This window comes from Siphateles boraxobius, unplaced genomic scaffold (assembly GCF_051911475.1).
Source record: "Siphateles boraxobius isolate OS27281-9 unplaced genomic scaffold, OSU_SipBor_1 66, whole genome shotgun sequence".
NCBI lineage: Eukaryota > Metazoa > Chordata > Actinopteri > Cypriniformes > Leuciscidae > Siphateles > Siphateles boraxobius.
In genome coordinates, this window is record NW_027509193.1 from 17222150 (window position 1) to 17247284 (window position 25135).

At 36.2% G+C, this 25135-nt stretch overlaps 2 protein-coding genes across 2 annotated transcripts; one reads left to right on the forward strand and one right to left on the reverse strand.

Moving 5' to 3' along the window:
• Positions 1 to 168: 168 nt before the first annotated feature.
• Positions 169 to 8521, reverse strand: cyth4a (cytohesin 4a). Its single transcript, XM_077212582.1, has 14 exons — positions 8392 to 8521; positions 7903 to 7963; positions 7186 to 7259; positions 6920 to 6984; positions 6076 to 6142; positions 5228 to 5346; positions 5063 to 5143; positions 4839 to 4951; positions 3799 to 3947; positions 2747 to 2858; positions 2420 to 2496; positions 2216 to 2287; positions 1808 to 1962; positions 169 to 1009 (listed from the first exon to the last, which is right to left on the reverse strand). The coding sequence occupies exons 1-14, from the start codon at positions 8395 to 8397 to the stop codon at positions 925 to 927; spliced, it is 1236 nt and encodes a 411-aa protein (XP_077068697.1). The 5' UTR covers positions 8398 to 8521; the 3' UTR covers positions 169 to 924.
• A 601-nt stretch (positions 8522 to 9122) lies between these two features.
• Positions 9123 to 23907, forward strand: rac2 (Rac family small GTPase 2). The gene is made up of 7 exons (XM_077212631.1): positions 9123 to 9369; positions 15092 to 15163; positions 15273 to 15390; positions 16092 to 16154; positions 21657 to 21816; positions 23096 to 23235; positions 23494 to 23907. The coding sequence occupies exons 1-6, from the start codon at positions 9335 to 9337 to the stop codon at positions 23224 to 23226; spliced, it is 579 nt and encodes a 192-aa protein (XP_077068746.1). The 5' UTR covers positions 9123 to 9334; the 3' UTR covers positions 23227 to 23235; positions 23494 to 23907.
• Positions 23908 to 25135: the final 1228 nt, after the last annotated feature.

A 25135-nucleotide genomic window follows, 5' to 3' on the forward strand; every position in this document is an offset into this window, starting at 1 on the left:
CACACACACACACACACACACACACACACACACACACACACACACACACACACACACACACACACACACACACACTCTCTCTCTCTCTCTCTCTCGGAATTGATCAACAGTGCCCTCTGCTGGACAAACGAGGGTTGTTCGGTAAAGACCTCTAATTAGATCAGCCTATTGCAGTCATTATATTTTAATAACATGGTTATAATGTATTCACTAGTTTATTTATTAGTTATCTGTAATTACATAAGCTTATAATCAAATAATGATATATGCATTAAATAAAACATTTATTATGTACAGAATATGAACAATTTCAATCTAATAAACAATAATGCTAACCGGCAATGCAATATTTACAAGATGGACATGTTAATAAGATTTTTTTTAAAAAACCTATAATTATAGTATTATAAATGTGCTTTAGTCAAATGGAAAATACACAGGATAAAATAGTGATTGAAAACGTTTTTACCCTATTAAATGTAGCTTAATTCAAATGTTTTTCATTAAAAATCAAATTTAAACATGACTAGAAAAAAAAACATACAGTTACCAGGTGACACTGCAAACGTTTTCAAGTTCAGAGTTATGGCTTTTTTTTTTTTTTTTTTTACAATATTTTACAAATAAAAGAAACCGATCTTTCCAAGATTTCTCGTAAGCTTTAAATAAATAGGGGAAAAAAATTTGACGTAACTCCTGAGCACAACACTTCTGTGTGAGTGAACCCTGAGGCTGCACACGTAGCTGCGGTGACCTCTGTGTGGTGAGAGGGAGGCCTGACAATCAGCACCCTGAGAACCTCATTCATCTTTTCCGTCAGTCCAGTCTACCCATGAACGTCCCATTGGCTACTGTTGGTACTTCAGTCTGTGTGCAACTGTTTAGAAAGATCAGATCTCCTCAATTCATTCATCTGTCAGCTGTTTAATCGTGTTGTTCGGTGTGGCTGATGATCTTCTTCTTGCGTGCAGATACCAAGTCATAGAATGGGTCTTTTGTGATACAAGCTCTAAGAACAAGAGAGGAAACGGTTAGACTCAGTGACACTTTTCTTTCTCAGTTCCTCTGTCAAAGCTTTTTTTAAATTATTTTATTGTTACTGAATGTCTAAGTGTGTGAAAATTTCTAAACATACTTAACTTCCTCTTTCCCATGACTCATTCCTGCTCTCATTTGTTCACACATTGGACTTTTACAAGGACTGACAGCTGATAAAAATGTGATCCACTTGTTTAGACAGTGTCGTAAATATCTTCTTTCTACATCATATTTGTCTCTCATATTCCTTCATTTTTTACTATTATTATTTTATATAAAGGACTTGAATTACCACTGTGTATGAAATGTGCTATATAAATACACTTGCGTTAGCTACATCGGTTGCTATAATAATGATGTAAGCATTAGTGCAGTTGAAAAACGGGACAGAAAACTGGAAATTTTGCCTCTGCTCTCTTCAAAGAAGACTAAAACCATTGACTCGTTCACTCATTCAATATTCACTACTTAGTGAATGTCACATAGTGTGTTGTACGCGGAAGGAGACACCACTTAAGAAAGTATTTAATTTTTTTTATGCTACATATGAATACTGTCCTAAATGATGAGAAAATACTTGGAATCCTACTTAGAAAAGTAAACAGGCATATTCCAGCAAAACTGGATTTCAAACCTCATGTCGATGTGGTTTGAATTACATTTGTAAACACTGGATGTCAAACTAGGGCTGTGTGCCATTCAGAAATTGTTCATGTTTATAGTATCTGCTTATTTTTAATTGTTCACTTCATACTGTGCTGTCTGGTACCTGATGGCCTGGATCCAGTCTGCACGTTCCTCTTTAGAGGCAGCACTGAGTCTGTAGGAGTGATGTTTGCCCATCACAACTCTCCCATCTGTCTCTGTTTTACATGCCTTTATCGTCTCTCCTTTGCGATGAGGGCTGAACAACTCCAAACAGAACTGAACGCACACATTTCAAAAGAGAAAATGCATATGCCGTCATTTTCAAAAGGTTACATTCCATGGTTACAAGAGGATGTTACATCACAAACATCTAAATGCCGCTTGGTATTACGAGATACTGACTCAGAAGAGAAAACAGAAACCATGATCTGGGCAGAGTTTGATTAAAGCAAATCTAGACTGTGCTTGAAGTTATCACTCAGTGACCTATAGAGAAACAAACTATCTACAGGATCAGTGATAATAGTACCTGTTTGTGTCCGTCCTCCACCTCGTTCACACTTAAGTTCTCTAGGGGAATGATGCCTTTTGGTTCTTGGTCCTAGGGAGGGAAAAATGGCCTTTTAATTAATTAATTATGAATATTCTTATTCTTCTTATTCAGCTTGGGGGGAAAAAAGTAATGTGTTTTATATCAGCAAACTTGACATTTTTGTAAAGGTAGAGTACTTACAGTGGTGTATTGGAAATAGTAGAGGCAGCCATCAGTCAAAATGAACCACCTCCTTTTCCAGGTCTTTATTCTGCCACCTATGGATTAACCACAATTGTTACTAACATTCAGAAATATCAAGATGATCAGAAAGAACATTCCTCTAATCTGATTGGCTGGGCTGCACTGAGCTGTTTCACAACTTGTAATGCTGCTTGATGAAACTAATGATGAAAAATGCTTAAATGCAATGAAAACAGAGGTTTATTATAATAGGGATGAAGCTGTCATGTCATCATTTTATTAATTACATTATATAAGTATTAGCTGTACGAAAGAGTAACAAACCTTCTTTTAGAAGCCAGCCCTCTCGATCAGGATTGAAGAAAGTGTGCGTGAGATCATTGCCGTCATCTTCTGGGATCTTAAAGGGTTCATTCTTAATGCTTTCATAAAGTTTCTACATAGTGTTTCCATAAAGAGAAAATACCAACACTTGATCATTACAAATTCATGACATAAACAGTGGATTATATAAAAACAGATATACCCAACTAGGTGACACTTTATTTTGATGGTCCCTTTTGAACATTCTGTTAACTATAAGTAACTTTGCAACTACATGTTTCATATCTGCAAACTCTTTATTGTGATGGTCCTCCAACAGACACTCTACTGACTCTATGTAACTTTGCAACTACGTGTCAACTTATTCTAATCCTAACCCTACCAGTCTACCAATACTCAACTAATACTCTAATGAGAGTTAGTAGACATGTAGGTGCAATGTTACTTATAGACAACAGAATGTATTAAAGGGACCATCAAAATAAAGTGAAACCCAAAACTAATTTTCCTATTAAATAAATAATATTAATATAATTAAGTTCCTTACAAATGACATTTCTAACTACATTTACATTCATGCATTTAGCAGATGCTTTTATCCAAGGCGACTTACAAAAGAACCGTATTACTGTTCAAAAGTCTGTATGATTTTTTATGTTTTTGACAGAAGTCTCTTACGCTCATAATACTTATCTACATTTATTTGATTAAAACAATAAAAGCAAAAATATTGTGAAAATAACTGTTATTTTTAACAAAATGTAATTTGCTGCTCAAGAAACATTTCTGCTTATTGTTAATTTCGAAAAACAGATAAAAAACTGCATTTATGTGAAATATAAATCTTTTGTAACATTATAAATGTCTTTACTGTCTCTTGTTTTGATCAATTTAATGCATCCTTGCTGAATAAAAATATTGATTCCTTTTTTTTTTTTAATGGTAGTGTATCTGAATGAAAAACCCGTGGATTATAAAATACAGTAGATGTGAGTGTTTGGTCTGGTAAAGCTGTGATTTGAGGGAAAATGTGACCCTGTGACCTCTCTCACCTCGAGTAGTTCATAGGGAAGATCTCCTCCATTGTTAATTCCTCTGTTCATGCTGATGAAACGTTCTAGTGTGGTCTTGTCTTTCACATTGGGGTTGTGCAAACTTGTGTTGAGCATGATGATAGCAAAGGAAAGGATGTAACAGGTGTCTGCAACACACACACACACACACACACACACACACACACACACACACACACACACACACACACACACACACACACACACACACACACACACACACACACACACACACACACACACACACACACACACACACACACACACGAACACACACACACACACATATAAGCATTTTCAAATGTATACATGAAAGTAGTCAACTAGTTTTACTTCAGGACCCAGATTTTAATGCCCTTAAACTGTTAAATGTCACCTCCCTTTTTGAGTGGCAGTTCTAAACTTAAATGGATGTAATTCAGGAATGCTTCGGAATACAGACCTAAGATTGGTCTTTTTTTAAAGAAGACACTCAGCAGATTATTGCAGAAGTGAGAGCAAAAAATGAAAAGTATAAAAAACTTATAGAAGCTCAGGTTTACTGTAAATCAAATATACTGAACTAAACATTTTCCCCAAACAAAATATACATTTTACTAAATCATTAGTATTCTAAAATTGCAAGAAAATCAAAGCCATACATCTATTCAAGTTGTGTTTCAAATTTTGATACAAGTTGATACAATTTCAAAATGGTTTTTACAGGATGAATTTTGAGTGTTCAAACGTTGGAATGAAACCTAATTTTTGATGATTACAAAAATTTCTGATAGGAAAAAATAAAGAAAAGCAAGTTGAAAAGAAAAGCCCCTAGATGGACACTACCAATTAACAGAATATAGTCAAACGCTGACATGTATTAATATGACCATGAACTGCATAGGCCCAACAATATGCTGAATTGTTAACAATAAGGAAAAAAACGCATTTTGGCTTGTAAATGTCTCTTGAATTTTGATGTTTTCATTATCTTGGCAGTGAAACATGAAACCTATCCTCTAAACGCAGAGGCAAACTACCTGTGGACTGAAAAACCCCAGCGTTACAGGTGCAGTAGCGCAGAGCGAAGGCCTCCATCATACGGTCGATCTTCTGAGCCTCACCAGGTAGACGGAAACTCCACAAGAACTGTCTATGTCCACAATCAAACAATCACAGATTCCCCCCAAATTGACAAAATCAGTATTTGTATGTTACAATGATACAAAAAAAATTAAACATCAAGATGAGGATCTCCTCTCACCTCAAAGCCTGAACCAGATTAAGGTTTGAGAACTCATGAAGGTGAACAAAAGCCTGCAAGATCTGAAGGTGGATCTCCTCCCTGCGGATACAAGAAGAAAATATCTTATTCTCTATATGAGAGCCACAAGCAGTATTCGCCACAAAAATATAACCATCATAATACCTTTCTCCTAAGAAATCACCAATAGCTGTTTTATTGAGGCCTTCCTCTTTGTAAAGGAACTCAGCCACAGCCTCTGGTATCCACTCCAACAGGTCATTATCCACCAGGTACTGGATACCCTGAAAATGACACAGTTAAGCTCAATGAAATAATGTTGATTTTATACCTCAGACCACTGGCACCACTGTTATCAAACATTCATTAAGAAACAGGATATAAGATACAGATCTTGACACATGATTGACCATTGCAAGACCTTATTCACAGCAGAGCCATTTTGTTTTTTAACGAGAATGATAGTGAGGTTGTGAGGGATAAACATGCTCTTCAGTGGGTTTTACTGTTATTTAATGTGTTTTTGGATTGTTCTGCAGATGAAACACTGCAAAAATATCTTTCCAATACATTTAGTAGACAAATAACTCCAGACAACATGAGCGGTGGAAAATTATAAGTGATCTAGGAGCTTTTTACAGCAGAAGAAAACTGCTCTGAATAAGGTTTAATAGGTATATCAATTGCATCACTCAACCTTTCATTGGTGAGATCTTTTACATATAGGTTTCATATGATTGGGGGGAAATTGGTTTGGTTAAAAGATCAAAACTGGTCGTCGTTTTTAACATACTGACCATGCATACCGAGCTACTCGGAAAATGCAGTGTGGCTTCAGCTCACTTGTTCTACAGAAAACACAGGATGTGGTTCTATCTTTCTTTCTCCGTCTCTCTCCACCCCCTCTTCCTCTAACCTAGTTTAGTCTGCTTAAATCTGCTTGTAGTTTTGAAGCAGTTACCCTACATCACACTGTTTCACAGCATGCAACTCACATTCTTCATTCTTCATACCTTCTTTGGGTCCATGTTAAACTTCTTTTTTCCACACTGGATTCTCTTGTTCTTCATAACATTTTTACTAGAGGAGAATAAAAAAAAGGCATTATTGTGACAAAAATGAAATACTGTACATTCGTTTCGCGCCTGTTTAAGACAATAGAGTGTTGGTTCAGCTAAATTATGATTTAAGTGTGTAGTGGTTGTTGCATATAACCTGTCTAACATTTTATGTCTACATATAAAGTTAGCAATGTTTAGAGCCAAAGCTCTTCTCGTAAAATTGATACCAAGAAACGGGAAACAGGTACCCACGCTCATCAATGGTGTTTCGTGATGTGTGAAAAACTAAACCTGCAAATGTTAACATTCATAGTAGAATTCAATTCTGCAGCTTCTAGTGCACATGCAAAGTGTCTTGCATAAACACACGGTGTATTCTCAAACTAAAAGACTCCAAGCACCTTTTCCTGACCATGGAATGCACATTGCAACGTTAAGTTTGAGGCCCGAATTGATAATATGATTTACATGCTTGGCTCTAGCAGTTTACATAGTATCAGTTTGTGATCAGTTTCAGGAGAAATTTTGATGCACGTGGATTCATACTGCAAGGGGAGGAAAGATCTGGCTTTATTTTATTAGAGATTATAACTTTAATCTAACAACAATACCATTGTGAAAGTGGATGTGAAAATGACCACAGTGATTCAATACTGTCATGAAGAACGGTGCAATACAGAAAGAAACTACACAGCAAAAATATTATGTCGCAAGCGTCCCAATACATTTGATTGATTTTTTTGTTGTTGTAGTTGCTATGGTACCTCAGAGTTGAGTGATAGCGGTGAATACTCACTTCTCATCATCGGCCTCCATTGTTTGAATTTCTGTCATCATGCTTTCAATCTCCAGCCTGAGTTTCTGCAAGAGTGAAGACATTGATCAGCCAAAGCTTTGTCAACACAAATACCTAACTCCTATCATTTTCTTTACAAAGTTTTGTATTACATTTTTCTTTAGCAAATACGCTACTTGTATTTATGTGCTTAAAAGCCTATGTTATATACTGTATGACACTCTTAATAATCATGATATGCAGAAAGACACTATAAAGCCAAATACCTGAATATCATCTAGAATCAAATGCTTATGGACGTCAGATTGCTTCTTGTCATTTGTATTGAAAGCTAAAGGTGCTGAAGATGGCATGGGAGCACAAATAGATCAAAAGTTAGCAACAGTCTCACATCAGATCCTGGATCTCACACTCATGCAGAAGAAGAATAGAACAGAAAGAATACCTTGAAGTGCAAACGCAGCCCAAATGTATCAGCTAAATATAACACTGCTAATTCTGTTTTGGAGAACTACCCCACATAGGATGTATTTTGGTCGGTTACTGGTTGCATTTACACAACACTGAAATTTCTGTGGATGATATCACACAAAATATGTACTGTGCCCTATGGGACAGTATATGATACTATTGAATCCTTAAGTCATTTTTAAGCTCTCTTCAAGTAACACACACACACACACACACACACACACACACACACACACACACACACACACACACACACACACACACACACACACACACAGGTTGCTATTGAGAATCCTTAGATCCTTCAATGTTATATCCTTAATTTTAACACTAAAAACACTGCTGGTACTTTATATCACACACATACTGTAGGCCTTTACAAAATGTCCAGTGATCAAGTTTAGATGAAGGGGATATCACAGGTATCCCACTACAGGTGCACTGGAACATTTTGCCTGAAAATCCCCTAATTCAATCTCAGACCTTAAGAAAATGATTAAAGAAGAACATACCTTTCCCCCAGAGGAAGCTGTCCTTTCTTTGGGTTCCCATGTTGGCTGTGCTGCAGGGGGACTGCAGTAAAACAGGAAGATCAGTCTCCGAGTCAGTGCACACAGACACACATCATTGCATATCACGAGAAATTTCAAATCTCGAAGTGCTGCTCTTACCATATATTAGATAATACTGTATTAAAATAACGAGAAGTATTATGATAATGTCTTGATGATGTCAGTTTTTCCAGCATACACATTTATAATATTATTTATCACTTGATGATACAATAATATTCATCCCAGAAACAACCGCCGAAAAAATTAATGTCAAAAGACATAACATTTAGTAAAGATTAGTAAAATATGTGAGATGTTAGGGTGCTATGAGGATGTTAAACGTCTTTCTTAAACTACAGCCAAAGGAAATCACTTACAAAGTAACGATTAAATGGATGTAAAACAAAGTTGTGTTAAAAGTTAAAAAAAAGAAGTGAAAACGCATACCTTCATATGTGCAACTCAGTGTGCAAGCATTCGCTGTCGTACAGAACAAATGTAAACGTGAAATGCGCTTTAATTGATGAACAAGCGCCAGTTCCTGCGGGAGGAGGGTGACGTCACACGATCATGAATGACAGCTGAGTTCTGAAAACTTATTTCCTCAGCATGTCACAGTTTTATTGAGATAAGATTAACACTTCACATTTCAATTCAGAGAATTTACTGACAGACACATGTGGCTTCGCAATAGCTACAAACATTTCCAAAATCCTTCCCCTCACAGTGAAAATATGTAAAATAAATGATAAACAATACCTAAATTATAATAAATATTAATCATAATGAATAATAATTATAATAAATAGTCAAATAGTTTTTTATACAGTATTTTATATTTTATAGCCAACTACCTATTTATCTAAATAAATGAACGAATGTTCTAAAACGAGTAGGCTAGCCTACTCGGTCGGTTACGATGTCCGGCTCCGTGTAAAATTTATGTAGCCTACATATTTTGTTATAGGTCACTGATATGACTGAAAAATACATCACTTGTGTACTACATTATTTAATAATATGCTTTGACCTAGCGCTAAAACTTTTTTTTATAACCTACCTTTAAAGGCACGTTTCAATGATGATTCGACATCGCCCTCTTGTGGACTGTAATGCACATCACGAACTGATTTAGAGCGCGTTCATGTCTTTCACTTAAAAGTATACTTCCTCGTATAGCCTAGTTCGACACTACACAGACACGTCCAAAACTGTCACAACCACAAGAGCGAGTGCGCAGATAAGAGAGAGAGTGAGTGAGAGAGAGAGAGAGAGAGAGAGAGAGAGAACTGACACTGAAGAAGCAAATCTGTTTCCTGTATCACAACTTAGTTCCTTAACAGTTGTTTTACAGCGGCAGCCGGCAAAAGTTTTTCAAAAGTATCGGAAAATGCAAGCAATAAAGTGTGTGGTAGTCGGAGATGGGTGAGTGAAGAAGCTCTAACATGGATTTATTAGCCAAATCTGATTTTCACCGTTTACCTTGAAAAGTTGTTGTAAAAAATTAGAATGGTTTATAATTTCTTGTTTATTAAGGTTTATTAATATGAAACTGGCTTGATAGCGTTTATGACCGTTTTCAAGGGCACTGCTTATGTCTTATAAAGCACTAATTTCATCTGCTTCGTCTGTTGGTTAGATTTAATTTCCTCATTTGTCACGTGAGATACTTTGTATTTTAGTTTATATAGCCTCAGGCTTCGGTTAGTTGCTGAACCTATGGTTCATGCTTGAATACACAATTCATATTTCTCAAATTTATTTTCAAATAAGGATATAAAACAACCTACCTACAGGTTTCATGAGTTAGGCTATGTAGGCTACTACAGTTGTGTTTGGCTAAAAGATAAGCACTGAGATGAGCAATATTGGGCTGACAGTCAGATTGGGGGCTGACAGTCAGATTGGGGGTCGCCAAGAAATTTTAATCTTTGAACATTCACGGGCAAGTTAATATAATGTGGCGCAGGAAGTTATGTCACACATAATACCTGATAAAAAAGGAAAACAGCATTTTGCACTTGAGTCACGTTCCTCTTTGGGTTTTTATACTTAATTATGTGAGTGACAAGATCATGATGAGAAGAATGTTATGAAATCATATGGTCTAAACCAGTGGTTAAGAGATACTTAAGGAGAGGGTAAGATTTTAATTTTGCTTTAATAGATTAAAATCAATTTGGGAGGGCATTGATAATATAAACAATGATAATTAATATTGGAGTTAAAATGAACCAATTTCTTGGTCTAATTTTGTTGAAGCCATATTTGAACCTTAATGATGGGCCTGTTGTGATACAGAAGCCAAAAAACGTTTGGAAACGTTTGCTTACACTATTGGGCACTTCATTAGGCTGTAAATATTTGGCTGTTTCTAGTGGACCAAGCATGTTTTCGATGAAGCATGCATCATAACAGTGCAAGGAACACTCTACGAGGTACGAGTCCGGTCATACAAAGTACTGCAGTCAAACTGGCTTCTTTTAGTCTATTTTCAAGATGACTGACAATGACAGATAAGGACATTCTCCATTATTCCTTTAAACCTAAACATGTCAAGCTTAGTGTTTGCTTTCTGTTATACACCAAAAACATGTTAGATCTTTCTAAAACATATACTGACCTACAGACAGTCATGATTCAAGATGGTGGGTGAGATGGCTCTGATTTCGAACCATGTGAGACTGAAGCTGCTTTTCAAAAGGAGGAAGGGAAATTTGCATAGGAATATATATATATATATGTATATATATATATATATATATATATATATATATATATATATATATATATATATATATATATATATATATGAGGTTTTGATTTTCCACATCACTTGATCTCATCTGCTGTATATATGCAGTGAGACAGATCAATGCTGATGTACAGATCTGGAAGCAAAGCAGAATGCTGCTGATGCAACAGTTATTAGGGATGTATTGTAGGATGCAGGTTTAAAGTGTTGAATGTTCATGAATGACAGTATCAAAATGAACTTTTAGTGGAACATCTAGCATGGCAAATGGCAGCGGGGAGAGGTGCTTTTGCTTTGAGGATATCCTGTTTAAACCCTGTGCATGGTTCTCCATTTGAAGCTGTTAACTTCCTCTTGCATTTGATGCTATGACCCAGCTGCTTAAGTTCCTCGTATTGCTTGAAGATGAACTGGCTGAGTATTCCTCATTGTACAGCTTAAGGGAGGAAAAATTGTCTAAAAAAATAGAATTCTGTCACCTTTTACTCAATTAAAAATTTTAAGATTCTTCATATAGAGTAGATCTTTGTCATACAATGACAGTTTGAAGTTACCACAGGCTGTTCAGCTGCAACAAGGACGAAAAAAGCACCATTTAAAACCACAGATAAGTCCAAAGTAATGTGGATTAATTTGTGGTTTTAAATGTTTTTTTTTTTTTTTTACTTTGGACTGTGCTACATTTGCCCAAATTACATTTGGTTATGAGACTGCAGCAGAACCAATGACACACACAATGCTACATTTGATTTAAGAGTTGCAACGGAGGTGAATATTATCAGAGATTACTTCAATCAAAGGATTTATTCATTTATTTCTCTTTTCACAGGGTCCTTTTGGGTAGGGCTGGGTGTGAAATACTCTTTGGAATGTAGCATATATGTTGAATGATATGTTCAGTTTATGTTAACGTGTGAGTGGTGAAGTTTTTTCGCTGGTGTCTGTGGTGTATATGGTTTTGAATTTGAAATTAATAAAAAGTTAATCACAAAAAGAGATCCTTTTATTTTATGACTTCTGAATACTTGAAATCTAGTGCATATAATGGACAGCCTGTTGTCACTGTGAGCTCTCATTGAATGGAAAATATTTACGTGAAGATTCCTTAAATTAGTTGGTGTGTGTTCCACTTCATTACTAGTCATCCTCAGCTACTGTAAAACCTCTAGACTAAAAACTTCAACTTAGTAAGGTATTTGAATGCAGGAGATGGAAATGCAAGCTCATGCGAATTTCGCTGCATTGCAAATTTCGGTGAACTCTAACCTGCAAATTCGTATAATAATAAGACGTGACCAATAGGAGATTGATATATCACTTTGTGATCTCTTAGCTGAATTAAAAGAACACAAACGTTCAAGTTGCAAATTTGTAGCATTGCCGTAATGGTGAGTAGATTTTATATTTGGTCATGCATTTACGATCATTTGGTATCCTTTTTTGGTGTTCTGTTTTGTTTTTAACTCTGATGCTATCACATGCTGCCTGCTCCTTGCTTTGAACTGTCATGACATCCGGGTGGAAATTTTCTACTTTTTTCTGACACTTCTTCTGATACTCTTCCCAGTATCGGTTTGCTGTATCGACTCTCTCTTGCTCTCTGCAGAAGCCGGTGTTCTGACGATTTGTGCTACCTCCCCAGATTGTGCTACCTCCCATTAAAACGGATAGGTAGCACAAATTGATAGCGAAAAAGGTTACCTATCAGATTGTTTTACGAGCATCATATTAATGTGGTTTGAGGCTTTTTTAAAACGTCCATACCTACCGTTACTCTAAACCTACCCGTTCATACCCACACCTTCCCTTAAAACAATGCAAATATATTGTAGCACAATCTGATAGGTATCATGTTTCTTCAGTAAAGCGGCTCTGCTAAAGCACGAGGCCCTGCACTTAAAATCAGTAACACACAAGCAAAAGTAGACATACATGTACACACTAATAGTGATCATTTTGTTGTACAGTTGAAGAAAATGCTTGTGTTTTGCAATCAAGGAGAGAAAAACAGAATGAACAAGTTAAAGCGACCAGGGCCACATTTTTGAAGACACACTTCAAAAAGATGCTCGCTGTCTCTCTTCCTGGATGACACCGCCCAACTTCCTGTCATCTTGTCACGACAATGCCAGGCCCCATACTGAGTTTTCTCTTGCTCTCTTTCTCTCTGTATCTATCTATATCTGATTCACAACTTCAAAGAGCATCAGAAAGCACCTCTTAACGGTTATCTCCCACTGTTTTCTAATTATTTTTTTAGCGCACTGTCTCCAGTGTTCGCTGAAATTTGTGCAGATTCAAATTTATTCAAGTATGCTCAGTGATGTAAGGCATGTTTGATTTCCCCAGTGCCTGCACTCACAGACTCAGTTCTGTTAATATTACATTATTTCGTCATGACTTTTTCCGTTTATGATGTTGAATCATGCCTTACAGTGCATACACAATGCACCAGAGCCTAGCCCTTCAGTCAAGTGCACACAAGTCTGGATAACTCAAATGGTGTATAGTCACATTTTTGGTCGTATGTGTTTTTCCATGTGCTTTTAAAAAATATATATCTATACTCTATTAGAGAGAGCAAGAGAGAGAAATCAAGCACAGAAGTGTGTGTAATAAAGATAGCAAATAGTTGTGATGTGACTTAACATGTTTAGCCTGAGGTGTGTGATTTTGGCCTTGCCTTTGAGTAGCTCCAGTGATTCTTGATGCGAAGGAGATGTAGCCACAAGCTCCTGAATCCCAGCATTCCTCACTTTCGCTGCCTGCATGCAGCAACATGCGCTCCACTGGAATTTGTGTCTCGTACACTCTTATTTCAGCCCCTGTATGTATTTTGCGTCTTCGGGTGACCTGTTTTCATACCGATTGTCATCTTCTAATTTTTTTATGTAAGCATGCACAATTGTTTGGAGGTATTTTAATTTGCTCTACGGTCTGCCGTCACAGTTCTGCATGTGGCATAATTATCCCCTGATCTGACTGTGAAAGCAGGTGTATGAAAGGATATCTGAGTACACAAATTATTTTGAAGGTAATCTCCTGTTGTTGGTAATATAATAACAACGCATACACAAAAAAACCCCAACTTTTTTTGCACTTCACAGGAGTGAAATACATCGGTAAAGGGCTGTTTAAAAAATGTGGAAAGGTAAAAAAAAAAGGTGCAGTACAGAACGCTCCGGCTTTTATTAAATAGGCCTAGCTAATGCATGCCATAGGCCTACACTACAACACTTTGAAAGTGGTATTGCAGTTCTTTTCACACTACACACCTGTCTGTCGTTGCCGATGACAGTTCCAGTCAAAACATTTCACACTACATGACTTGGATTGCAGATAGGTCTGGATATTTACGTCACATCAGTGACTATCGCTCATATTTGAATTATCAATGAGGTGAGCGCCGACGTGTCGCCGATGACGGCGTTATTTAGCAGGTATCGATACCTGTTTCCGGTTCAAGTAGTGTGAAATACCATTAAATATCTTTCAGCATCAGCGCTTCTCGCAGAACGCATCTTTGATAATTGAAACATAGCAGTCGTCACTCATGTGAACGAGCACCGATTTGCTTCTGATTTTGAGCTTTTATCTGCGATCTCCATACTGTCAGTGAGCAGAAAGTCAGGGCTAGAATCCCATATAGTGTGGGTGGCATAAGAGGCACAAATTATACACTGCTAAACTTGACATAAACTAATAAACTTGTCCCTCACATCTGATTGAATCGAATGTTGTTCCAGGTCAAGCATGTCGATCCAGGAACATGTTGTACTTAGTTAAATCACGTTCACCATTATTTTGATTAAAAGATCAAAGGCACATGAATTTTGTGCACGGATAAATTATTTATAATAATACTGCTATTTTCCATAAAAAACAAGATGTCAACTTTGATTTCATGGTGACTTTAAAAGTTGAAGTTCTTTAACAACACTTGCTTCATGAGGGAGATGCTGAACAAGCGGCCACTGCATAGTGGTAAAAGACGTCTGCACATGTTTACATAGAAAAACAATTAAAAAGCAGTGCATGAGTCATGAGATAGTTTAGCTTTGAGCAATGAAAAGCAATAGTACAGACAAAGTGGATACAGAATCTCTCCTTTCATGTATGGCATTGCTGTATGCGGTTAGGATTTAAACATTCAATGCCTATAGTTCTTGAAAAAGGACCGCATACAATGTTCTTTGTATTTGAAAACAAATGTGTGAATTCACTATGGAAGTACAGTACACCTGTTCCTCTTATTAAATGATGGTTACATCAGATATCTAGTGTACTTTGAAGTTATTTTAGCAGCATGTGTTTTACTGAAAGTACATTATATTGTTTGTTTTCCAGCAATCTGACAGATTTCTTTTTTGCCTTGTTGTTTGTATTCTTCAGAGCTGTGGGAAAGACCTGTCTTCTCATCAGCTACACTACCAATGCTTTTCCTGGGGAGTACATTCCCACAGTGTGAGTACCACAACAATAGTGTAGGATTGAATTGTTTATATTTTTATGTTGAACTTGACACTCATGGTGAAATATTGAGAGATTCTGTGGCATGGCTATTTTCACTCAGGTTTGATAACTACTCAGCAAATGTAATGGTGGATAGCAAACCAGTCAACTTGGGCCTCTGGGATACAGCTGGACAGGAAGACTACGACAGACTGCGGCCACTGTCCTACCCTCAGACGGTACACACCACCATAGACATTTAGTGGGACACGTCCCCTTGAATACCCATAATTGTGACCGATTTTAAACCATGGGGCCGGTCATTTTTTTAATATATATATTTTTTAATGTCTCTTCTGGTCAACAAGGCTTCATTTATTTATAAAAAAAAAAAACAGTAAAACAGTATTATTGTAAAATATGAATACAATTTAAAATAACTGTTTTGTAATAGAATAAATTTTAAAATGTAATTTATTCCTGTGATGCAACACTGAATTTTCAGCATCATTACTCCAGTCTTCAGTGTCACATGATCCTTCAGAAATCATTATAATATGATGATTTGATGATCAAGGAATATTTCTTATTATTATTAATGTTGAAAACACCAGGTCCATTTTGTAAAATACCCATAGTAGAATTATTGTGGTAGACTATAATAGATTTCATTGGTACTAGTTTTTTCTTAATGTTTTTCTTTTTTTTTCCGGATTCTTTGATGTAAAAAAACAGCATTATAGTATTCTAATATAATATTGAATAGAAAAGAAATCTGATCAGTTAATCAACTGAATATGTCCTTGCTGAATTAAAGTATCACTTTCTAGTTTAAAAAAAAAAAAAAAAAAAAAATTTGTTTCCAACTGACCCCAAACTTGTGACCGGTAGCGTTTGTTCAGTTTATTCATCAAAAAAATGTCCTCTGATATTTTTGCAGGATGTGTTTCTCATCTGTTTCTCTCTGGTGAGCCCAGCATCGTTTGAAAACGTCAGAGCCAAGGTAAGTCCTTACGGGTGCTTTAGTCTGGATATTAGTCACACCAGCATGAGCCTATAGACACAATCCCGCTGTAACCCACAATAACCCGCTGCCATTCTGTGCATTCTTGCCACATTCCCACATACACACACTGTACCCTCATGCATGCCCTTATACACTTGCTTGATACTTCACTGGACACTAGATGCCACTGTGCATTAATCCAAGATGCATTTACTGACCTTAATCACAAATTTATAAAGTGGACATGATGTCAACGTCAGCTGCTATAAAAATGTGAGTGGCCTTGTGAGTGTTCAGACATTCAGAAATTAAAGGCTGAGTTCCATCAATGGCATTCAACTGTTTTGAAAGAGAAAGTGTTTTGTTCAAGTTTTGTTCTCAGGAAGCTGCACAGGGTGTCTACAGATATAAAAAAGTTAAATTTAAGACCTTTTTAATACCACCTTGTATGAAATTTAAGACCAAACCTGCAATGGAAATATACATTTTATATATATATATAGATACACTTTTTTTAAATTGCAATTAAATCACACACTTATTGTGAAATGAATCTTACACCAATTGTCTTGTTTAGCATGTTCATTTTGTTATCATTTCCTATATAAACCTTCATATTGATGGGTGATTATCACAAAACTGTATGTTCTGCAAGCTTTTTTCAAAGTAAGTTTCGGAGTCTTTCCAAAAAAAAGTACATGTGGAGGCTCCAAAAGGACACCAAACGACAAAAGGGGGAAAAAAAATATTCAGAATTCAGTGTATAATGTGTGTACATTGCAACAGTAAAGAGCTTGTTTACATTTTAGGCAAGTCAAGTTGTAATAACAAACAGTACCACATGGAGATGCCAAAAAAAAGCCCCTAAACCAGCCTCCTTGACCTGACTGCAAAGACCTACTACAGTACATGAATCAATTCAGAATTACTAAACACAGCAACATACACGACAGATAAAAACACTACCCTGTATGTGTGTGGAAAAAAATGTGAATGTGCTGAAATGTGTAAATGTGAGAGAGCGCACATACCGGGTTTGTTTGTGCATCAATATAACAGACTCATGCGAGCTTACTTAACGATTCCTGTTGGTCACCGCAATTCGTCTTTACCTTGATTGCAATCCTCATCCATCAGAACTTTACTAGTGAGACGCTGGTTTGCTTTATTCAGGACGATAAACGTGTTGCGTATCACAGTGGTGAGATATTTAAGACTCATCAAATCTGAATTTAAGACAATTTAATACTTTTTAAGGCCTTTTATTATGAAAACTTTAAGACATTTTAAGATTTTTTTAAGGACCTGTGGCCACCCACATCATCTTTACTTGTATGTTTTCCAGCCAGCCAACAGGTTCATTCAATACTGACTCTATTTAATAAGTTATTTATCTACCTCACACTCACAACTAAGGGAGTATAAAAGCAGTGCCAGCAGCGCAGCTGACCTTGACGTGTTCTCCATTAATGCAACTGTAAATGCCTGACAGAAACACACCGCTTAATGTCCTGCTACAGGTGCAGTGTTAAAATTGCTTCTATTTCACCCTGTCAGAGTGATCCCAAAAGAGAATGCTCTTTTATAAGTCAAAATGACAGTTCTCTGCTGAGTGTGTAGTGCAATCAGAAAATAATCTAGGGTCCTAGGGGCAAAAAGAGATGGTGTTGTAATGCCTATAGTTAGTTCAGGCGATGTAGAACGGTTCAGGTAGGCTTCATAGGTTACCTTTGACTCTGGTTTGTGGTTCTACACAGATCTTACCTGGTCAACAATGGGCAACCAGCATATACTTAAGCATAAACGGAATATACTTTTTTTATTTTGTCAGGTATAAGTTCTGTTTAGAAAACTAAGTTTGATGTTTTTTACATCATGTTCTCTCCGCTCAAATTAATAGATCATTGGCTGAAAATAATATTGATTGCAGGATCTGTGTTTACATCAAAGTGCAGTTTGATTGTAGAAAATCTGATGCTTTAAAGGGATACTCACCCCAAAATTAAATTTCTGTCATGATTTACCCACTCTTGTTTTTGTCTATATAATAATAATCAATGGAGTTTTGTTTAGAATGTTGTTTAGAACCAAGTGTTCTTTAAAATATCTTTTGTGTTCCACAGGAAAAATAAAGTCGTACAGATTTGCAGCCGTGAAACAATACAATAATGTTAAATTTATTAAAGGGTTGGTTCATCAAAAAAGAAATGTATGTAATTAATTACTCACCCTCATGTCGTTCCAAACCATAAGAACTAATTCGTTTATCTTCAGAACACAAATTAAGATATTTTTTATGAAATCTGAGAGCTTTCTGATCCCTCCATAGACTGCAACGCAACGACAACTTTTAAGGGCCAGACAAGTAGTAAAGACATTGTTAAAATAGTCCATGTGACTACAGGTTCAACTGTAATGTTATGAAGCGATGAGAATACTTTTTGTGCGGAAACAACTGTAGTCACATGGACTATTTTAGCGATGTCTTTACTACCTTTCTTGGCCTTGAAAGTGGTAATAAAGTTGCAGTATATGGAGGGGTCAGAGAGCTCTCAGATTTAATCTTTAAAGACCTTCATTTCTGTTCCGGAGATAATCGAAGGTCTGAAAGGTTTGGAACGACACAAAGGTGAGTTATTAATGACAGAAATTTCATTTTTGGGTGAACTAACCCTTTAACATTTGTTAATGCATTATCAGGAACTAACAAACCGTTTTACTGGATTTTTAAAGTTTGATTCATGTTCAATTTAAATCATGTTTCTTTATAACAAACAATAGATCATGGCTATGTTCAGACTGCGGGCAAATTCGATTTTTCTTTTCTTTTCAGGCAGACTGCACTATTACACTATTAATTGCAAGTGATCAAATAATATTTGTGTGTTCAGACACACAACTCCTCCATCGCACAGCAAAATGCTGAAATCTTTGGACACTTTCCTGCATCTGGTTTGGAAACCTCGTCACATACGTCATGCTTTAAAAGTTAATTGGCATTGTTGCCATTTGATCAACTAATGTTAACAGCCCTATTGTAAAGTGTTACCTATGCAGTGCCAAATTGGCGACCAAATTATCTTTTTTGTCATGTTAGTTTGCCATCAGCTATCAGATTAACTGTGACTATGATAACAAAACTTTGTATTGCAAATATTAGCCGAAATGAGCATGGTAATATAAAGCTGCATTTGTGAGACATAAACTGATGGGGTAGACATACAATTGACAAAAAAAAAAAAAAGACACTAACATTAACAAAAGGAATCATGATAATAAAACTGAATCAGAAACATAGCTTTATAATATTCTACCATCCTTGATTTCTTTCAATAATAAAGACAAAAATGAGAAGGCAAAAAGGAAGCAAGTTCCTTTTCTGCTGAGTTGTTGTTATTATGCCAGACCTTATCACAACCCCCGCAGCACATTTAAGGTGCCTGAGATGGAACGGAAAACAAATTGTTTGTGATATCAATAATTCCAGAACCACTAGAGGCTTAATCCGGTCCAATTTACATTGCTTAAAATCAGCGCTTGCATAAACAAGTCCACAAACAGTCCTTTGAATTGTTATTAAGTTCAAACAATGGCAATCTCATTTTGCCTGTTCCTTAATGCTTTATGCTTTCACTCCCAATCAAATACCTTCAGAAGCTTCTTTCACTCTTTGCTTTTTCTACCCTCCCAGTCTTTCTCTTTTATTATTTCAACAGTATATTCCTTAGTAACCATGGTAACACTAACCATATGCAAATGTAGTCTTGATAGATTGTGCAAGGTTGAGGAGACAAATTAAAATCTATTTAAAGGGGAGAGGAAAGCACATAGATACACATTGCAAGACATCACGTGACCTTTGCTTACGCATCCATTTGGCAGCAATCATGGACAAGTTAAGTGCGAAGAGATCATTTCTCATTACTGACGCGGGCTGATAGTATGTGAAAACGTGGCGCCGTTTTAAGGGTTTGCTTCGACTTAGTCAGAAGGCGATGCTGAGAGAGCAGAATCATATGCTCACAAATGCCTCTGGAGACATGCTGATCCCTATCAAAGCCCACCATTTTGATTCTCTAAACCCTTTTGAAGACTTTTATTAATATGTTTGAAGAGAGGAAACAAAAAAAAAACTTTAGTTGCATACAAAAGCTCTAAGTGTTGAGCTTCTTCAGATCAAATGTAGGACTAAAAGGGAACAGATAAACAACTAGTCATGAAAGCATCAAGGAAAGGTTTGTTTATTGCTCTTTTTAAAGTCATCTTTATTTGCACTTTAGTTCAAAGTCATTTCACTCTTTGACCATCTTTGAAATGCTTCTCAGGCATGCAAGTGCAGCTCCTATCTCTTTGAATGGGGAAATATAAAATTATCCATAGCTGTTCACTAAGCTTACGATTACATGAACGATCAAATCTAACAACAATTGTCTCATAAATGGGGTTTCTTATGTTAAAATATTGTTTAAAAAGCGTATTTTTCACGCTGGAACAGCCAATGCGCATGTGCAGCCGTAAGCGTGCATGTCAGAACATTGACTGTTTCTAAAGCATCTGGAGCTTCTGCAGTGACATGGTGACTTTACCAATCAGCGATCGACTCTTTTATTTAGAAGGCAGGACTTATTCCACCTTCCCATTCATAGTAATATGAGTGCACCATCTTTCTATATATAAAGTCTTTGCTTTAGTTTGCAGTACAGTGTCTGGTCTGCATTTGTAAAAGTACGAAATTGCTCCTGGTTTTTAAAACTTCAGAGTTCAAAACAGCAGTAACGTCATCTACAGTATTAGCTTATAAATGGATGACTGCTTTGCCATTGTAAACAGTGTTTTGCCATATAAAACTTGAGTCTGGGATGGCAAGGACACCGTGGGCTTACTGTAGCAATGCTCTTGTGCCCATTGACTGTTCAAGGTCTGCTCAACGTGACTGCATGGGTTGCTTTGTGTATGGAAACAATGGTGTTTGTGAGTGTCAGATTAAAGACAACATTCAGAGGCCAGGCCTTGAAATGTGCAGAAGTCCTTGTGTGCTATAGGTTTTTAAAAATATTTTTCCTCCGCTCTGCAGTGACCAATTTAGAAACTGTTTTTGCTGCATTTTCGACATGCTCTGCACACTTTCTGAGATATTACTGACGTTGTGCTGAACTTTAACAAAGTATTCAGTTGGTGATTTTCTGAGGAAAATCTTTTCAGTGAAAAGGCCACATCTGAACTTGACAGACATCAAGTGGAACAAACTGTGTGTGTCCATTAGTCTGTATTTTCACTTCATTCTGAATTGGAACCGAACGACTTGCACAGGGATTGTGGTGTTGGTATCTGATAGGAGCAAGCAGTGAAAGCATCAAAAAATTTAAAATATCTCAAATCTTTGCAAATGGATAGCTTTATAGCCCATGTATTTGACAACAGACAGCCAAAAATACCATAGAGCCTAGATATGGACTGATTATCAGGTGTGAATTAATTGTTCTGATCTGCTCCCTCTAGTGGTATCCAGAGGTGAGACACCACTGCCCTTCCACTCCAATTATTCTGGTTGGCACCAAGCTCGATTTGAGAGACGAGAAGGAGACCATCGAGAAGCTGAAAGAGAAAAAACTTGCACCAATCACTTACCCACAGGGTCTTGCATTGGCCAAAGAAATAGGTGAGGCGGGACAGTCGGATTTGTGCTTTTATACCACTGGATGACAGTACACCACTGTTCAAAAGTTGGGGTCAGTAAGATAAAAAAAAAAAAACTTTATAGTATACTTTTGTTCAACAAGGATGCATTAAAGTGACAGAAATACATTTATAATGTTACAAAAAGATCCATTTCAAATAAAAGCTTTTTTTTTACTTCCTGTTGATCAAATAATTATCACAGTTTCCACAAAAATATTAAGCAGCACAACTATTTTCAACACTGGTAATAAGAAATCAGCATATTAGATTGAGCAGCAAATCAGCATATTGAATTATTTCTGAAGGACCATGTGACACTGAATACTGGAATAATGATGCTGAAAATTCAGCTTTGACATCACAGGAATAAATTGCATTTTAAAATATATTCGAATAGAAAACATTTATTTTAAAATGTAATAATATTTCTGCTTCCACTGTAGTTTTTGATCAAATAAATGCAGCCTTGGTGAGCAGAATATATATTTTTTCAAAAACATTAAGGAATTGGTTACATGCATATTTACCCTATAAGTTAACTGTACATTTAAGTACTGAGTAATATCAGGTAACAAAACGCACTTTCTATAGGGTCAGGATTAGAAATGGGGTTTGGTTAAAGGTTAGTTGCATGTAATTATACATAATTTAGTTATTAAAACATAAGGTACATGTAACATATGTAACAACGACACTGTAAAATAAAAGTGTCACCAAAAAATAAAATGTAAAATAAAATGCTGACCCCAAACCATTTAACAGGAGATTATTTGAGGTATATACTTCTGACAATAAGGCATACACCACCTTTTTCTTCCCTCCACTATTTGAGCGCAAGACTTAAACTGTTTATAGTTGCAACAATTGTACTGGAAATCGGTTCGTAGAAAAAAAGAAGGCTTAAGATACAAGACAAATGCAAACACTGTTTATTGTCTGCTTTCTTTGTAGCATATAATTACCACATAGTCTCTAAATGCAAAAACAATTGCAAAGCACTACATATCAGGCTACAGATTTAGAATCTAAATGCAATTTGTTCTCAGTGTGATTTAAACTAGCATTTGGGAGAACACATGGGCTAGTCCTCCTACACATTCAAGATATGACAGATTTGTGCGCACCTAATACACCCAGACATCTGGTGCTAAGTATCCCACTCAGAACGAATCAGAAATGATTCAGTACTATGCTTAAAATATATTGAGTGAGAAAAGCGGTGCTAGTAACAAACCTGATATGTGTTTATGTGTGAACAGATGCAGTAAAATACCTGGAGTGTTCTGCTCTCACTCAGAGAGGTCTAAAAACGGTGTTTGATGAGGCCATCCGTGCTGTGCTCTGCCCACAGCCCACCAAGGTCAAGAAGAAGGGCTGTGTGCTTCTATAAGGATGCACGGTACGTTTTCATGTGTGTTATTTTTCTGTTGAGACAGAAGTCGTCTGAGAGGGAGAAGGGCATGCATAAAATTTCAGATGTGACCTCAATTGTAGTTCTATTACTGCTTTACAGTTGTCCCGACTTACAAACACATTTCCTGGTGTAAGTTAAAGACAGTAATTCTGCTTCATGTCAAAGGCTATTCTTTAAAAAAGAGGATGTGAGGAGATGCAAGAAGTAGAACATCCACTGACCTTTTCTTCTTTCTGCCTCCAGATTCGTCACTGTAAAACAGGTACAAGAGAAATCCACTGGTTTTCTCCCACAAACCAACAAGGGATGCAATTGCATTACGAAAGCCTTTCTTCTCTTTTTAGCTGAATAAAACTCCTGAACATTACACATTGATGCCAATGAAATAATATTGTTGTTGACAAAATATTTAATCATGTATTTTAACTGATGTATTGTGTTATATTGTGTATGAAGTGTTTTTGTGGGTACATGGTTGTGAATTGTTTTCTCAAGACAATATAAAACAGGTGATCTAAATTTCTTTACCAAAAAAAGTAAAAGTACTTGTTACACAAAGCTGAACTCAGAGGGAGTTTTAGACATATGAATCACTTCCACATAATATGTGTATAGTTATATTTGGCAAAAATAAACTGTACAACTCTTGTTTCCAGACAGCTGTCTCCATCTGTCTTTTGTCTCCATTCTCTTGCCTAAAGAGTTCACTCATAACAGTTATATTGAGTACACATCGTTTTCTGTGAATGTATTGGAATTCTTTGACAAAGCCCTTTGATTCAGGTGCTCTACGGTGCCAATTATAGTGCCTAATGCCGAGATTGGGATACAGATCAGCATGATTTCCCCATTGAGAGCAGAACTTGAGTTTGTATTGCTTCTCATTGCTTCTTTCATTGCTGAAATTGTAACAACAGAAATGGGAACTTGCAGTATCTGTTTATATATGATAAACACCTCTCACCTTATCAGCCCTTCATATTCCATTAGCCATGTGGACTCTGTGACATGACAACACGCCAACATTGACTTCAATGCGACTGTCGTGAGCTCACATCAAAGTGTTGCCATTTACAAAAAGTCTAGATGTGGTACATTCTTCATCTCGTAGCTTTAGCAGTAAAAGTATTTAAAACAGGTTTTGGTGTTGAGCCTATTTTTGCCATGCGCAGCATGTTAAATTCAGCACAAAATAGGGAGGAAATGGACAGTAAACCTATTTAACAACATTAACAATATTTTGAAATTTTGGCTTTTATGAAGCAAAACATAATACAAAATTGAGTGAAATATATACCTACTGTTTGAAAAAAGAAACACTTTTCTTGATACAAGTCCTGATGGAAGCCTGTTGTCTCCTCAGAGTGAAAATAAATCAATAAAAAGTTAATTGAAATCATATCTCAAATGGTGACTACCTTTCAAAACACAAGTACGCTGTTTCCTGTGAATGTGCAAGACTTTGGATTCATTATCTGCTATAGGTAAATAACAAGAGGAATAACAAAGTGCAATAATCTGTAAAACTATTTGCGCTACAATCAGTGTTTATGATTGCGATACATTTTTTTAAATTATATGATAAATAGGTTTGCAGCAGATAATGTTTTTGTACAGCTAAAATAACTGGATGTTAAACATGACCGTGCCCACTCTTACATTAAAAATATGGTGGATATTTTGACTTTGTCATAATTGCGACTTTATATCATACACTGAACAAAATTATAAACACAACACTTTTGTTTTTGCCCCCATTTTTCATGAGCTGAAGTCAAAGATCTAAGACTTTTTCTATGTACACAAAAGGCTTATTTCTATCAAATATTGTTCACAAATCTGTCTAAATCTGTGTTAGTGAGCACTTCTTTGCCGAGATAATCCA

What these genes read in the sequence shown, in the direction of transcription:
- cyth4a (XM_077212582.1), bottom strand. An exon ending in TTAACATGGACCCAAAGAAG is followed by an intron (nt 5,347 to 6,075) that starts GTATGAAGAATG and finishes TGTCATTTTCAG; the next exon opens with GGTATCCAGTACCTGGTGGA. An exon ending in TGGGGTTTTTCAGTCCACAG is followed by an intron (nt 3,948 to 4,838) that starts GTAGTTTGCCTC and finishes TGTGTGTTGCAG; the next exon opens with ACACCTGTTACATCCTTTCC.
- rac2 (XM_077212631.1), top strand. Translation starts at nt 9,335, where the DNA reads ATGCAAGCAATAAAGTGTGTGGTAGTCGGAGATGG. An exon ending in GGGGAGTACATTCCCACAGT is followed by an intron (nt 15,164 to 15,272) that starts GTGAGTACCACA and finishes ATTTTCACTCAG; the next exon opens with GTTTGATAACTACTCAGCAA. An exon ending in TGCATTGGCCAAAGAAATAG is followed by an intron (nt 21,817 to 23,095) that starts GTGAGGCGGGAC and finishes ATGTGTGAACAG; the next exon opens with ATGCAGTAAAATACCTGGAG.